At 39.1% G+C, this 16,811-nt stretch overlaps 1 protein-coding gene across 1 annotated transcript; it reads left to right on the top strand.

Annotated features, from left to right (window-relative positions):
* The first annotated feature begins 7,262 nt into the window (after nt 1–7,262).
* LOC117300868 (UPF0705 protein C11orf49 homolog) lies at nt 7,263–14,990 on the top strand. Its single transcript, XM_033784721.1, has 7 exons — nt 7,263–7,502; nt 8,645–8,747; nt 9,035–9,165; nt 10,030–10,200; nt 11,352–11,556; nt 12,396–12,560; nt 14,398–14,990. Exons 1-7 carry the CDS (start codon nt 7,460–7,462, stop codon nt 14,426–14,428), a joined length of 849 nt encoding a protein of 282 aa, XP_033640612.1. The 5' UTR covers nt 7,263–7,459; the 3' UTR covers nt 14,429–14,990.
* Nucleotides 14,991–16,811: the final 1,821 nt, after the last annotated feature.

The raw sequence follows: 16,811 nt of genomic DNA, 5'->3' as shown, positions 1-16,811 counted from the left end.
GGTACTTTTCGGATGGAACGAAAAAGCACGGTGAGTGACTCAGCGTGCAATGGTACTTTTATTTGCTATCACGTGACGGACAATCCTCCAATCAAATAGCAAGGATCTGCTTGGGTGTTATATAATATACACATAATGAATGTTTATGAGTGCAATGGTGCGAATATGTTCAAGAGTTGAAAGATGGAATGTTCTATTCAACGAGGCGGAGCCGAGTTGAATGGAACATTCCAGCTTTCAACGAATGAACATATTCGCACCATTGCACGAATGAAAAACATTCATTATTTGTTTTATATAACATCCAAGTAGAACTTTGTCATTTTGATTGAAAGATACAACTTTCAAAACAAACAATTTCAACTGTAGAAGCCGAATGCTAGTAATTTTACTATGCCTTCTTGCAGTAACACCTGCTGCGTTACCAAAGACACGCGCACGCAGTGATGTTTTTACTCAGCTTTTTCGTTCCATCCGAAAAGTACCATTGCACGCTGACAGCGTGCCAGCGTGCAATGGTACTTTTCGGATGGAACGAAAATGCACGGCGAGTGACTCAGCGTGCAATGGTACTTTTATTTGCTATCACGTGACGGACAATCCTCCAATCAAATGGCAAGGATCTGCTTGGGTGTTATATAAAAGATTTTATGTTTTCTTCCGTTGGGCTGTGTATAAATCGTGCCTGCAGGAAGTCCAGGCTCTGTGGCTCTTTTGTAAACATATGATGTCACAGGTTTCATCGTCTATATGTTAAGCATAGTAATTAATTACATTCATGTCAGTCATGCGTTACTGATGAAAGTGGCTGTGTGACTGTTGTGTCAAACGTGTTTAAGATAGGTTTCATCAGGTGTGCGTTTTGGCGGTCGAAAATAATAACTGTTTCAGTTGACTTGGCCGTTGGTTAAACACAAATCAGTGACCGAAACACATGCAGTTTACAGCCGCCACAGCTGTTAGCTCATTCGTAGTAGTAGCAGTAAGAGTGTTATTAAGAGTGTACAAATGTAAACAAAACATATAAATATATATTTTTACCCAGGGTACGTATAAATAGGTGATTAGAAAATTTAAATATTTCTTTCTGGTGAAAGTGGGGTGGGGGTGGGGGGGGGGGGTTGTATATTTTATCAAGTCTTAGTGAAAAAGCTGTTGACTATGTTATTAATATTAATGTGAACTGTTGAGCGTATATTGAAACATAGACCTTCATATTTGAATTACACCTTTAAAAATATACATAACAGCGTTAATTATTTTATGGAATTTGAGGCTGAAGACAAACTTGATCAACGTCAATTTTACAATATTTTAATGGGTTGGCATTGTAAATATATTAATAAATATATGAATTTATAAAGATGGTAAACTATACACCACCTTCCATTGTCAACGAGGGACTCTGAGTGTACTGTTGGGGAAAGTTGTGTACTAAATAAAAAATTATTATTAAAATTATTAAATATAGTTGTGTCCAAAATATGAACGAATATTTGTGTACCCAATGGGAGACTTTCTGGGACGATAGAGGGCAGCAGACTTACCGGGTAAATCCATTGTTCTCAGAATTATGCGCATGTTCAGAACTACGTAAACAATGGAAATTTACCCGGTATGTCTACTGCCGCCTAGCGTATAGCTCCTTGAAATTTGGCACAGGACAAGAGGCCATGACCACGCATCGTAGTCCTGCATTATTGATATCATTCTCTTTCAGGTAAATAATTGACATAGTTGCTCACGGTCAAAAAATGAATTTTTTTTTATACTTTGTTGGTGGAAGGGCCTTGGGGTGCAAGTAAACAAAATTGCATTTTCCTTTCTATATATAGCCCGTTGCCATGGTTACGGCTCATTTTGTTATTTCGCCATTTTAGGCCGATTTTGGGGTTTGAAAAACTGGTTTTTAGCTCATATTTACAACTCCACCCCACCAAAATGCACAATTATTTCAAAAAACCTTTTATATCACTACAAAGTATCATCCTTGGCCTTCCTTGAGAAAAAAAATTATTGCTTTAAATATCACCCTTGTGCTATTTTTGCATCATGCATTACAGTATGTTTTTAGAACTTGCAAAATCGACATTTTTACCCTATTTTTGGACCCCAAAATGTCAACTTGCCAGGGGTCTCAGAAAATTTTCCTTTCGGCTGTGATTAGGGCCAACATTGGTCTTTCCATATCTGGTGTCAAAAACTTGGGCAATTGTATCCTGTTGTGACAGTACTGCCTCAAAACTAGACTTTTTTCCCAAAAACGTGAAAAATGCCTTTTTAAGGGTCTTTTCACATAATATCGACATACGTGTCCACGGTAAAAAAAAAGGAATATTTGTCTTATACTTTGTGGATGGTAGGGACTTGGGGTCCAAATAAACAACATTTACATTTCAAAGCATAATATAACACGTTGCCATGGTAACAGTTCATTTGTGTTTAGGCCACTTTAGGCCGATTTTGGGGTCTGAAGAACTGTTTTTTAGTTAATATTTACAACTCCACCCCACCAAAAAACAAAAATATTTCCCGAACCTCCGATTATCTACTCCACGGCAGTAGAATAAATCAAGACAGTTCCCTAAGAACAACTCTACCTGGCAAGTAGATACACACATGGTGTTACCGCAAACCAAATATACATTGAGGCTTAATTAATTGTCAACTCAATTGTGAAAAGAAGAAACTCTCTTTAAAAGCATTGATCTATAACAATACATTGTAAAGCTCCATGTAAATGCAATTTTACCATCCTTGACACTTTGACTCTTTCAAATGTATCTTTGGTAATTACTAACAAAATTAATCATATAAACTAACTTACATATAGCCCCTGCACCGCCCGAGTTCGTTGAGAAGGTAATTAGTTTTCAACGTTCTTGCAGTAAATTACTATTAGTCTGTTGTGGTTAAAAGAAAATAAAAGCAAATGCTTATTGTTTATGTACAATTTGTGAAATTTTTGAGAATATACATAAGTAAAAAGTCCTTAAGGAGCAATAATTAATGCCTATTATAATGGTAATTTTTATGTTTATTAATGGTTATAAATTTAAACAATATATGACACACCATAATTAACTTTTCAAGGCCTTTTTATGGCTCAATGCTCATACTAATTAAAGACACTGGACACTATTGGTAATTATCAAAGACTAGCCTTCACATTTGGTTCATCTCAACATTATGCATAAAATAACAAACTTGTGGAAATTTGAGCTCAATCGGTAGTCGAAGTTGCGAGATAATAATGAAAGCAAAAAACACCCTTGCCACACGAAGTTGTATGCTTTCAGATGCTTGATTTCGAGACCTCAAAATACTAAACTTGAGGTCTCGAAATCAAATTCGTGGAAAATTACTTCTTCCTAGAAAACTATGACTTCAGAGGGAGCCGTTTCTCGCAATGTGTTTCACTGTCAACCTCTCCCCATTACTCGTTAGCAAGTGAGGTTGTAGACCCTATGCTGTTTTAATAATTATTTTGAGTAATTACCAATAGTATCCACTGCCTTTAAGAACCGGACCACTATTGCTCTTGTGAGTCTGACTTTCGCAGAAAGATATCGTATAAGTAGAATAAAATGATCCAAACAGTAAAAATAGGCATAATAAATGGCTCGAAATTTATTGCATGTTTTTTCGTTTATTTTGCGAACGTACGCGGTTGGCCATTATGACTCCACAAAATGGCGTGCCGTGTTAGTTCACGACTTATAGGCCTCTAAGGAAAAGCCGTGCAATTTTGTGGCCTTTTTGTGTGGATCGCTATGTTCTACTTTTAAATTATCTATCTAACCATATGCATTCACAAACGGTTTCAAACGCTTCTCATGAACCAACTTGCCCGATCCAAGGCTGATGGTTATACGTGTCCCTTAAATATACAAGAAGAATGTATTTCTGCATAAGCATGAGCTAAATATATAAACCAAATGATGCTTTTTATATAGCTCCATGAAGAGCAATATCATAACCATTCTTGAAAATGTATTTTAAAATATACACACTTTCAGCGAAATCTAAAAAACGCTGCTACGCTTTGAAATCATATTTTCACAGGTTGGTTTTATTATATTAGTATAGTACATAGAACGGTTCAAAAAGGTATACTTCTCCTTTAAAACATGGCAATGTGTATTCAGTTGGTGATTTACAAATAGCAAGAACTGTGAACATTTGAAAAATAGACTTTAGAATATTATGCTTAAGTTGAGATTCGAATATTTCACCCAATTCTTGATGCAGTTACTCAGAATTTACGGTAAAGGTTGAAGGTATGAATCAGCAGGTTTCTTACACACAGCTGGACTTGGATAACCGCAGGGAAAATCATGCCATTGCCTTTTTGATCCGTAAAGCTTAGAAAAAGCAGCACAGTCTTCGGAACCTCCATAACGTGACCTTTCACCCTGCCAAGAATCCCAATTCCTATATGTGACCACCAAGTCACCCTCCCTGCACTCCCATTCCCCCTCAATCTCTATATCATCACAGCCAATCCAAGCATTTGTTGAAATCAATGTCATCATGAAATCATTTTCTTGAAGGTTGCTTGGCACAGCTAGAACCCCACCCACTTTCTGGCATTGCTCCCCAGCCTCTACCCAAGTAAAAATTTTCTCAGTGACTTGGTAGCACGAGTCACCCCATTGGTGCCAAGATGCTGGACAAGTAGGTACAAACATATAGCACTTTTGGCTCTGAACAATTGTATTTGAAACTGACAAAATTAGAAATGCAGCACCGATGCTGAAAAATGATGCAAACATTATGTATGTTTGTAACCAAGTAAAATGCAGGGCAGATAAAATACAATTGAGCTGAAATTCACTTAATTTATGTTAATTTGAAAATATATATTAATTTAAAATGTATCGTCATACAGGTTCTAAATTGGCAACTTGAAAACACTATTTCTATTTGTGCCAACTGCATCCTTTTAAAAAAGAGTTAAATATCAATATGCAATCAGCCTAAATTTTGGAATTAGTAAACAGTAAAATGTTGATCACAACATGTAGTGGCTGTGTCCTTATGAAATAATACAAGCTTCAAGATTTGCAATTTACATGTAGTCAAAAAGGCCGAATTTCAGCTTACCACAGAGATCATTGTATAAACTCTGATGGGACCGTTTATGTGTGTGCATCAAACTCTTCCTGTAGCCGTAATCAGTTAAATTTGTATAAGAGGCCTAGTTGCAACTCCACTTTCATTCACATACAAACTGAAGAACATCTCCCCTTGATTATTATAAAACAAAACCCTTTCAAAGTCACTTGAAGACAAGTTTTCTTGGATGGCTGTCTCAAGGGGATACAATCCTCTTCAGTTGAAATTGTGCAAAGAAAAAAAACACTTTTTAGAAATCCAAAGAAAATTCCTCAAGTAGTACAGGACTCCAAAGAGAATTCGTCAAGGTATTCAAAACTCCTTGTTTCACAGCCTCAGTTCAAAGTGCTCAAAATTATCTTTAGGGGAGGAAAGTTCTTCTTTTTACAAGATAAAAGTAGCACTTTTACATCTTCAAGATTGCTGTTGGTGTTCACAGATTCTTCCGACTCTGCCGTTGTCTTGAGAGTGCGTATAGAATAATCGAATTATATAGACGCTTCAAAATGTTTCGAAATATTGTTAGCCGATCATGAAATTTAAATGTCAAATGTTTTCAAATTATTGGCAAGGGTTGGTAATATCAATTCGCAGTGTGCCCAGATAGATTGTGCAAGTCTCACCTATACGCTTGAATGTATATACCTCACTGAGCAGTTGTTGAAGAAAATGTCAAACGCAAGGTAGCTTGGTAGTAACACCGGCGGTGGTAGTAAACTATGGCCATTAGATATTCGCATAAAATGAAGTTTCCAAATAAACACTCATTTTTGGGGGGCCAGCAGATCTATATACGTCACCCACAAGCCGGCATAGTCGCCGGAGGACCTAGTAGAAGACGGACGAGGCCGAAAGCAGGGGCGGCCTGGACTTGGTGTGTAGCGGCAGTCCTCCCGGGGCACGGCAAAGTACGGTGGCGTTAGGAGGAGAGGCTCAAGTACAGATTTCCACCCAGAATGAGAACGATGATAAGACGATGATGCTGTGGTGGCCGGATCTCTTTGGTAAAGTCTGTGAGCCAAAGTTGTACGTCCAGGATGGAGATAACTCAAACATAACAAGCTGGATTCTTGATCAACGTAGACTCATATACCGATGTGCAAAACTAAAGGCAATTGAAGTTCATAACAAGAGGAATCAGTAATGTAGACGTATATATTCCCTTCACTTGATTCATGACAGTCCTAGCACAGACAGAGAAATCTGGTGTGTGGGTTTGACCATCTATTTCTACCTACATGGTTTGACTGACTGAGGAATTCTTGCTGTTCGGGTTTGGGGCAGATTTCTATAAACCAATGGGAGCGGTGGAAATAAGGACCGCCCAGACGATCAATAAAACATGTATAAAACAGCCGCACTCGAATCACCAGACATACAATGATAACATAATGATATTGTGTACGTGTGCTGTCACTTTCATCGCAAGTGAGTTTAAAGGCCTACTTTAGCTCGTGCAAACTGCTGACCAACTAAAAGGAACGACGGTATCAGCATATCAGCGTCTATCCCGTAGTCTTCTGACCGTGGGGGCACCCCTTGAAGATTTGTCAGTTAGTTTCCTCCATCCTTTTCGGTCTTCAGACTTTCTCAGGGAGTCCTTCAGCATCAGACCCGGACGGTCCACTCGATGATGTTGTCCATAGTTCGACGTTCGACCCAGAGTCTCTAGCAGAGTCTTTCTCGAAGGCTAACAAAATCAATTAATTCTATAGGATCCCTCGACTGTGCCCCTGTCTATATCCGCAAGATGAAAGCTGAGGTGTTGTAGTTTTCTTGAGAAATGAGTCGAACAGGTCACAATTGTTCTCGTCTCACTCCCTCGATACACTAGAAATATTGGTTTCAGAAGTGGCCCGTTCTACCTCCATGGTTTTACATGCTAAAGCTGATACGAAAATTATGTTTAGCGACATTGTTTTAAAAACTGTATTGAACCATGCCCTGGAATTGGAGCAATGTCCGATAATGGTAAACTGGAGAGCTACGTCACAGCTACGTCACAGTTTCTGTTCGTCTTTCAACCCTTTCTGTCTAGTCGCTCACCGAACTTGCTCTTTGCTAAAACGTGTCTGAGGGCGCTAGATCACTTTTGCGTTGCGTAGTACCCGCGTAGTCGATGACCCTGACTCTTCTGTGTATAAAATGAACTACAGTCAATTTGTTGCCAGCCTATTGGAAGTGTCCGCATTATTTTTGTTGATGTCGTCGACTGCTTCATTCATTTCTCAAAAGTTGTCTGTTTCTAGGTAGTAAGATCTATAATCGTCGGTAACTGAATGCGACCTTTGTGAAGATTTGTACGTTTTTCAATAGTAGAATAATTCTACAGGAATGCAGAATGGATACAAGCAGGTTTGCCATGACAGCTGAGGAATATTTAGGTATTATTATATTTGGATGAACTTTATTTAAAACTGCAAATTATTTATGGTGACTTTTAAGTTTTATTCGGCCTATATTTTTAGGGTCATGGGGGATGAGTTTTTATTTGACACTAGTATTATTGGTAATTGTCAAAGACCAGTCTTCTCACTTCACTGTGTGTATCCCAACATATGCACAAAATAATAAACCTGTGTAAATTTGAACTCAATTGGTCGTCGAAGTTGCGAGATAATAATGGAAGAAAAAACACCCTTCCTTTGTTTGTCTTGTCACACGAATTGTGTGGCAGTTTCAGAATCAGATGCTTGATTTCCAACAGTTAACATGGTTGTTAAATATAAAACCTTTTTATGCTGAAAATGCAGTAACTTGTATGTAAGTAAGTGTAGAAAAGGCACTTGTCAAAAAACATAGTCTCATTAGAGCAAGGAAGCAGGTACAGAACATCAGACATAACCACAACAAGACTCGATGTCACTCTCTCGAATTCTTCAAGCCATCCCCGAAGAAAAACATTAGCTGCAGGAAAAATGTCTCCACCCGAAGGGTAATAAACATATGGAACTCCCTTCCACAAGCTATAGTGGATGCCAAAACTGTTACTAGATTCAAGTTAAAACTAGATTCTCACTGGAAGGAGGAAAAGATAGCTATGCCTAATTAATTTAACCATTAAACCGTAAGTAGTAAGTAGTAATTGTATGGACAAATTAAAAGAAATAGAAACTTAATTATAACAATAGAAGAAACACTGTTAAAAATAAAAACATTCAACCTGTTATTTTTTAATACAGTGTAACTTGTGTATATTTTTAGTTACTGGGTCTAGGAAGGCTAGATAGCTCATGATTTGGTGGAGCCCTAGCACGTTAAACAGGGCCCAATTTTATGGCTCTGCTTACCGAAAGCACAGAATCGGCACTTACAAAAGCAGGGAATTCTGCGCTATTGGCAGGTGTATTTCATGGGTAAGCGGTGAATTTTTGCTACTGTTTTTGCCTTCAGGGGTAAGCAGAGCCACGAGATTTGGCAGGAGATTGTTAGTACAAATACCACTCTACTCTAGTAATTTTTCGGGTTCAACCCTAAATCAAGTTTTTAACTTAGTGTAATTTTTTTTGTGATGTCTTATTTTCAGCAAGTCAGCACATTCCCGTGTACCTAGAGGATGCCATCAGTCAGTTGATGGAACACAAAGAAGAATATCCCAAAGTCAACCCGGCAAGGTTTCTTCAAGACTAGTAAGAAGAAGTAGTTCTGTAACTGCACCCATTCGTTTGGGTTTGGGTAATTTTTATACCATACAAAACATCATGTCCACAGATTTCCATTAAAGCCCATTATATACTTTCGGAACAGAAAAAAAAGAAAAAGTTCACAGGCCTATCTGTTATATTTTGCCCCCCTTTCACTGTCAGGTGCTGTGTTCTCTGTTTTGCGCTGTAGAAATGCTCTGTAATATTATTGTATTATTATAACCACAAAAGAAAACTACTTACTCGTGTGTTACTTTTTGTTTTTCATGAAGTTTTCTCAGCATTCAGCAAGGGACCCATATACTCTTTCGGGAGTACAACTTCCTCCGAGCCACGCCCCACAATCGAGCATCCTTCATCCGCACATTTTGGAAATCCTTCCGTCATATCGGCGACAGTGGAGGTTTGCTACACATTTATTTTTCTCTTTTTAGTCTCTTGCTCTTCTCTAGCTCCTTTTCACACTACTCTGGCCCTTTTTAAAACCACAGCTTTGGCTTTGGGTTCGGCTTGAGGCTATGTTCTCTCATCTGAAGTCCTTAGCGCATATACCCAAAGCACGCGCAAGTGTCAATACAACCGGCAGGGTCAAGCTAGTCTGAGCCGAATCCAAATTCAGATCCAGTTGTTTCGAAAAGGGCCTTAATTGTCCCCTTGGTTAACGGCCGTCCTTTTCACACTATTTGATCGTTTTACCCCTGGTCTGAGAAAGTCTTCAGGCCTGAAGTATATTAGATTCAAATATTTGCATGAGGAAATCTTTCTCAAAAAAATACATTACTTCAGAGGGAGTCCTTTCTCACAATGTGTTAACTACCAACACCCCTCCATTGCCTGTTACCAACTAAGTTTTTGTGCTCTGTATTTTGAGCAATCACCAAATATGTCCAGTTTGATACTTTTGTAGATCAAGTTTTTACCTGTAGAAGTTTCAGCTTCATTAGTCGTCAAGTATTTTAGGAAAAAAAGGTCAAAATCACAGAGCGATGTTTTCAGGAGAGTCGCAAATACCAGTACTGGTAAATACGTTGTTTGCCTCCAGATTCAATTTTTTGGTGGCGTTGTTTTACTAATTTCTCAAAAACTACAGCACCTCTACAAGTAATATTTGAAGGGAAGTTTTCTACCATCATTATCATCAAATTGTATCGGTTTAATAAATATATGTGGACTCTTTGTTTTGGGCCGTACAAACCCTAAAGCAGCTTTAGGAAATTGGGGCCTGGACTTATTTTTACAAGGTCTCTATAACTACACCCATTTGCAGATTTATTGAACGTCGGGGAATACCACTCTCTCCTCTGTCTCCTGTGTCCGGACTTCCCCCTCGATCTCGTTCAAGGAACAGCTCGGATCATCTTTCTAGAAGACGCTATGGACTCCCTGACATCATTTGCTGACTTCCTCTACGCCTTCCAAGTGCAGTTCTACTTTGAAGGTACATATATAGCAGGCCTGATACTTTACGGAGGCAACGAAGGCGATTGCCTCTTTGTCCCCTGCTCATTGCCTTGGTGCCCTTGAAATGCTCCAGTACAAATTTTCAATTTCATCATAGGGTGCCCTTTACCAAGAAGAAAATGCCTTGGTGCCCTCTGCCCTTGCCCTTTCAAAAAGGAAGCATACAGCCCTATAAATGTAACCCATGATTTGGTTCTTCTCATTCACTTTTGGTAGCGTGTTCTTCGGTAGTATTTTTTATTATTAAACGAAATTACAAAAACTATTACGAACCTGGCTTTTTTGCCTGTTTTGTATGTAAACAAAAGAGGGCAGTACTTGTGCCAACAAAAATAATAATGTACTTAACTTGTAGGAATTAATTAATTGGCTTGTAGCTGCAGTGCGCCTGTACTACTGCCAAACAGCACACCACAGCAACAAGAGTCTTAGAAAAAGTAATACGTTAAGTAAGTGTCAAATTGACAGCGATAGTTGGTTATACTGAAAACGATAGTTGGTTAAACAACAATGTACACAACTGGTCGGTCGAGATGCTGGACTGCACAGGAGCCGAATACTACATGTAAGTGCGAGGGTGAGTGTGTGTGCAGTCAGGCTTTATATACCCCTGGAGTTGGAGAAACGCACATGGATCACGTAATAAAAAGAATGTATGTGGGCCACCTGGGCGTGTTTAATTAATGGGACAAAAGAAAATACTGTAAGGGCTTCTACACATTAATTTAGAGGTCCCAACCGAGATTCCGTTTACAATGTCAAGCCAGAAGTGTTTATCCCTCATCATGTTTTGAAGGTCCTCAATTTCAGACTCTGTATCTCGTCGGAGTATTTGAAAGGTCTGCATCCTCTATAAGAGTTGTTTCTGTCAAAATATTACACAGTGAGGTACATTGTCCAAGTCACAATTTCCATTGCATAGTTTGAATAGTATACTTTTGGGACGCTTGGTGGCAGCAGACTTACCAGGTAAATTCCATTGTTCTCGGTAATGTGCGAGTGCTCAGAACTACGTAAACAGTGGAAATTTACCTGGTAAGTCTGCTGTCAATTAGCGTTCCAAAGTCTCTCATTGGAAAAATCTTCAAGATGCCCAATCCCTCACTTTGACGTTATTTTTTACTGTAGATTTTCTGCACATGTGCTCGTCCGTGTACCACCATCTGGTGGCGTCGTTACCGAGTCCCCGAGAGGCAGTGTACATCCCGAGTGAATCCTCCCCCAGACAAGAGAAGAAACATCCCAAACCCGTGGAGCATGCCACGCCCGATGGGGTGGAGTCCAGACTGTTCCTTGAAGCGTTGACAAAAGAATGCGCAGAGGCTACCTACAGGTGAAGATTAGTGCATGGCTTCTATTGTGCATTCAGGGAGTCAGACAACCATCCCCAGTGCAGGGATTGGATTTCTCCATTTTTAGCCTTTGTTAGGTGTTCAGGTTCAGCCGGATCACCTCTTAATTATTTTAAAAATATTTTTTGGTAGTGTCGAACTTGCAACTATTTATGGGCGACTAGTCGAGTAGTCAAGTTTCACTATTGGCCCAGGCTTAAAGGCACTGTGGTGGATTTCACAAAGAGTTAAGACTAGTCTTATCTCGTGTTAGGACGAGTTACTCTTCCTAACTTCCTTGACTAGCCAAGCGTTCTTAATATCTCTACTTCTTTTTGAAATCGACCCCTGGACACTATTGGTAATAACTCATACTAATTGTTAGCATTTAAAACTTACTTGGATATAAGCAATGGAGATCTGTTGATAGTATAAAACATTGTGACAAACAGCTCCCTCTGAAGTAGAGTAGTTTTCGAGAAAGAAGTGGTAATTTTCCACTAAAATATTTGAATTTGATTTTCAAGACCTCAGAAAAAGATTTTGAGGTCTTGAAATCAAGCATCTGAAAGCACACAACTTGGTGTGACAAGAGTGTTTTTCTTCCATTATTATCTTGCAACTTCGACGACCAATTGAGTTCAAATTTTCACAGGTTTGTTATTTTAAATTGTGAGTATGTTGAGATACACCAAGTGAGAAGACTGTTCTTTGACAATGACCAATAGTGTCCAGTATCTTTAAGATTTACCTTGACAAGCTCCACATCCTACCAGCAGTGTCTTCGATGAAGCCCTGCCAAAATTGATTATTTTTCTCTTCACTCTTTTTCTTTCAACAGTTGCCCGCCAGTCATCTGCTTGTCTAAAATTCTAAACAGCGCCCCCAGGGTATCGTTTTACGGCTTTCTGAGTCGTCTCGCTAAGAGTGGAGCAATAAATGAGAGTGTTCGGATGCTTCCGGCCAAGGGATCGTTGTATGAGGGTACCGACCAAGAGCTCACATCGTAAGTTTCATGCCTGTGAACTCCCAAGATATTCGCACACTTTGTTCATTGGCCTGTTTGTTGTGGCCGAATGGTTTTGAGCACTAAACTCAGGCTCTGGTGTTTCTGATCAGCAGAGTGTGGGTTTGAGTCCCGGTCATGACATGGTGTGTTTTAGCCTGGTGCTTTTGATCAACAGATCAGAGTGTGGGTTTGAGTCTCAGTCTTGACATGGTGTATTGTGGACGAGTGGTTTAAGCACACTGGACTCAATCTTTGGCATTTCTGTTCAGCAGAGTGTTGGTTTGAGTCTCAGTCTTGACATGGTGTATTGTGGACGAGTGGTTTAAGCACACTGGACTCAATCTTTGGCATTTCTGTTCAGCAGAGTGTTGGTTTGAGTCTCAGTCTTGACATGGTGTATTGTGGACGAGTGGTTTAAGCACACTGGACTCAATCTTTGGCATTTCTGTTCAGCAGAGTGTTGGTTTGAGTCTCAGTCTTGACATGGTGTATTGTGGACGAGTGGTTTAAGCACACTAGCCTCAATCTTTGGTATTTCTGTTCAGCAGAGTGTTGGTTTGAGTCTCAGTCTTGACATGGTGTATTGTGGACGAGTGGTTTAAGCACACTAGACTCAATCTTTGGTATTTCTGATCAGCAGATTGTGGGTTTGAGTCTCAGTCTTGACATGGTGTATTGTGGACGAGTGGTTTAAGCACACTGGACTCAATCTTTGGTATTTCTGTTCAGCAGAGGTGTTGGTTTGAGTCTCAGTCTTGACGTGGTGTATTGTGGACGAGTGGTTTTAGCACACTGGACTCAATCTTTGGTATTTCTGTTCAGCAGAGTGTTGGTTTGAGTCTCAGTCTTGACATGGTGTATGAATTTTATGGCCGAGTGGTTAAATGTAGCACACTGGTTTCAAGCTCTGGTGCTTTTGATCAGCAGAGTGTGGGTTTGAGTCTCAGTCTTGACATGGTGTATTGTGGACGAGTGGTTTAAGCACACTGGACTCAATCTTTGGCATTTCTGTTCAGCAGAGTGTTGGTTTGAGTCTCAGTCTTGACATGGTGTATTGTGGACGAGTGGTTAAAGCACACAGGACTCAATCTTTGGCATTTCTGTTCAGCAGAGTGTTGGTTTGAGTCTCAGTCTTGACATGGTGTATTGTGGACGAGTGGTTTAAGCACACTAGACTCAATCGTTGGTATTTCTGTTCAGCAGAGTGTTGGTTTGAGTCTCAGTCTTGACATGGTGTATTGTGGACGAGTGGTTTAAGCACACTGGACTCAATCTTTGGTATTTCTGTTCAGCAGAGGTGTTGGTTTGAGTCTCAGTCTTGACATGGTGTATTGTGGACGAGTGGTTTTAGCACACTGGACTCAATCTTTGGTATTTCTGTTCAGCAGAGTGTTGGTTTGAGTCTCAGTCTTGACATGGTGTATTGTGGACGAGTGGTTTAAGCACACTGGACTCAATCTTTGGTATTTCTGTTCAGCAGAGGTGTTGGTTTGAGTCCCAGTCTTGACATGGTGTGATGTGGCTGAGTGGTTTAGCACACTGGACTCAATCTTTGGTATTTCTGATTGTTGGTTTGAGTCTTGGTCTTCACATAAACAGTGTAGTGTGTTAGTTCACAACATAATTATAAGGAAAACCGTGCAATTTCGAGACATTTTTGTGTGGATTATTATATTATACTTTTAAAACATCTTTTCAACCGTATCAGTCTGAACCATATGCTTTTTATAACAAACGGTTTTCAAATGCTTTTCATAGACCAACTCACCCACTCCACAAGGCAACATGTCCCTTTAATACCACTATTTACTAAGTGTTTGTTTATATTTTACAGACCGATCACAAGAACCCAACAAACCAGCTGAGCAAACAAGAGACGATTTGTAACCGAGGAAGTACCCCCTCTAAGATCTGTTGCACACCCCATCAGTGTTGTAGCTATAGACCAAGTTTAGTGTTGGGCTCTAAATGTTTAGATATGGGGCCATCATTGCTTAAGTCATGTAAGTTGAATCTAGGGGAAATCTGTGCTGGGTAGCACAGTGTATTTTGCTCAGAGTGCTGAGCGAGATTCGTTAGTTCTGGGCAGGCCCGCCCAGAACCGCCCACCTTGGCTACGACACTGTACACTATAACTGGAAAAGTTCATCCAAGTGCAAAACAAACGGGGGCTACATGTAGCCCTTTTCACACTTGTCTCTTATCCCCTGGGAGTTCAGCCCTGAAGAGGCAGCAGGATTTGTTTCACCCTACCGTTAACATCATCAGTCTCCGCCTAGATCACTATTCCACGGGAGTCTGGCAGCACATTTCCTCAGGGAATACAGTAGTGTGAAAAAAGGCTAAGAGGTGTACAATGGGAGACTTTCTGGGACGATAGAGGGCAGCAGACTTACCGGGTAAATCCATTGTTCTCAGAATTATGCGCATGTTCAGAACTACGTAAACAATGGAAATTTACCCGGTATGTCTGCTGCCGCCTAGCGTTGGAAAGTCTCCCATTGTTTTCTCACAATTTTATTTGCTTTGTGCAAATGGCTTTATGAGTGGGCTGAGGACTTGTACTGGAACATATGGTGGCATCTTGCAATTTGGAGGGGTGAATTTAATGATTTCTTATCCTAAAATAGATTTAAAAAGAAAGAAAAAAAGAAAAGAAAAAGTGTGTTAAAGGCACTTGACACTATTGGTAGTTAGCATAAAAACTAACTTGATAATTGATAGTATAAAACATTGTGAGAACAGCTCCCTCTGAAGTAACATAGTTTTTGAGAAAGAAGTAATTTCTCACTAAAATATTTGAATTGATTTCGAGACCTCACCTGAGGTCTAGAAATCAAGCACCTGTGGGCTGTTGGATTACCAACCAAAAACTCCCTTGTCGCACAAGTTGTGTGCTTTCAACATTTATAAAAAAAAAATAAAAAAAATAAAAAAAAATGTTGAAAGCACACAACTTGTGCGACAAGGGATTTTTTTCTTCCATAGTCTCTCGCAATTTTGACGACATTGAGTTCAAATTTTCACAGGTCTGTTATTATATGCATATGTTGAGATACACCAAGTGAGAAGGCATGGGGCCAACTTCATAGAGCTGCTAAGCACAAATATTTGCTGAGCATGATATTTTTGCCTTGGTAAAAAACATGGTAAAAACAGGATTACCAACCGAATTTCCAGGTGAATTTCAGGATAAGCAAACAGCTGAACATGCAGTAACAAGCATTTTTTTAGTGGTTGGAATCCGGTTTTTATCAATGAAGAAATTTCATGCTAAGCAAAACATGGTGCTTAGCAGCTCTGTGAAATTGGGCCCTTGTCTTTGACAATTACCAAAGGTGTCGATGTTTTTAAAGAACCAAATTGAAGTGGTTAAATGCAATTTATTAACTGCATGTTTTTTGTTAACAAGTTTGTACATATTATAATGGTCAATCAGTTATTTATCAGTTGTTCTTAGTGTGGGCATATTCTTAGATGGTGCATCTGTTTAAGAAACATATGTCTACATAAAATTTTATCCTTATTACTTAAAGATGCATTCCACTTATGAAATCAGATAAACGGATAAGTCGACGTTCTGAAATAAATGACTACATGTATTGAAAATAACAACCTTTGTCCTAAATCTCCATTTTGTTACAGTATAATTCAACTCTCTATTTAGGTAGTTGAAGCCCATAATTGCTTTTAATATCGAAAGGAATAATAATATAATCTGCATAAAGTAAAGGGCTGTTTAATTTTAAAACTTTATAGCCAACATTTGAATAGCAGAACTAAGGCCAAGTAAAATAATAAACATGTTTAGCTACCCCCGCCCTCTTCCCTAAAATTTTAAGGCCGCCTCCTTTTTTCTTTCTTTTTCTTTATATAACTTTTTTTATGTGTTTATGTTTGTTTAATTTTGTTTATATTTGTTAAAAAAAAAAATCCGGAAAAGGGATATACTTCAACAGTCTCGTAGAAAATAAACTTTCACCAATTTTTGTCGCGAGGACAGCCATTATTTGTTCAATGTCCTGTTCAGCATGTTTAATTTTGTGTTGTGAGTTTGAACAGTAGAAACAATGGATTTTTGACATTTTAAAAAGGATTGGGCCATCTTTAAAATAAAGAAAATCAAAAGCCCCTCCTCCTTGTGTTTTTAACCGGACGCTAAACTGGCCTAAAAGGATCCTATGATAAAAGAAACAGAAAATATTACCCGCTTGAAACATAAGGGCGAAAAATAAAACGCCGTAATTA

Source organism: Asterias rubens, chromosome 16 (assembly GCF_902459465.1).
Source record: "Asterias rubens chromosome 16, eAstRub1.3, whole genome shotgun sequence".
In the NCBI taxonomy this organism is placed as follows: domain Eukaryota; kingdom Metazoa; phylum Echinodermata; class Asteroidea; order Forcipulatida; family Asteriidae; genus Asterias; species Asterias rubens.
The sequence above is the reverse complement of the archived record's forward strand: the minus strand, read 5'-3'. Positions and strand labels throughout refer to the sequence as shown.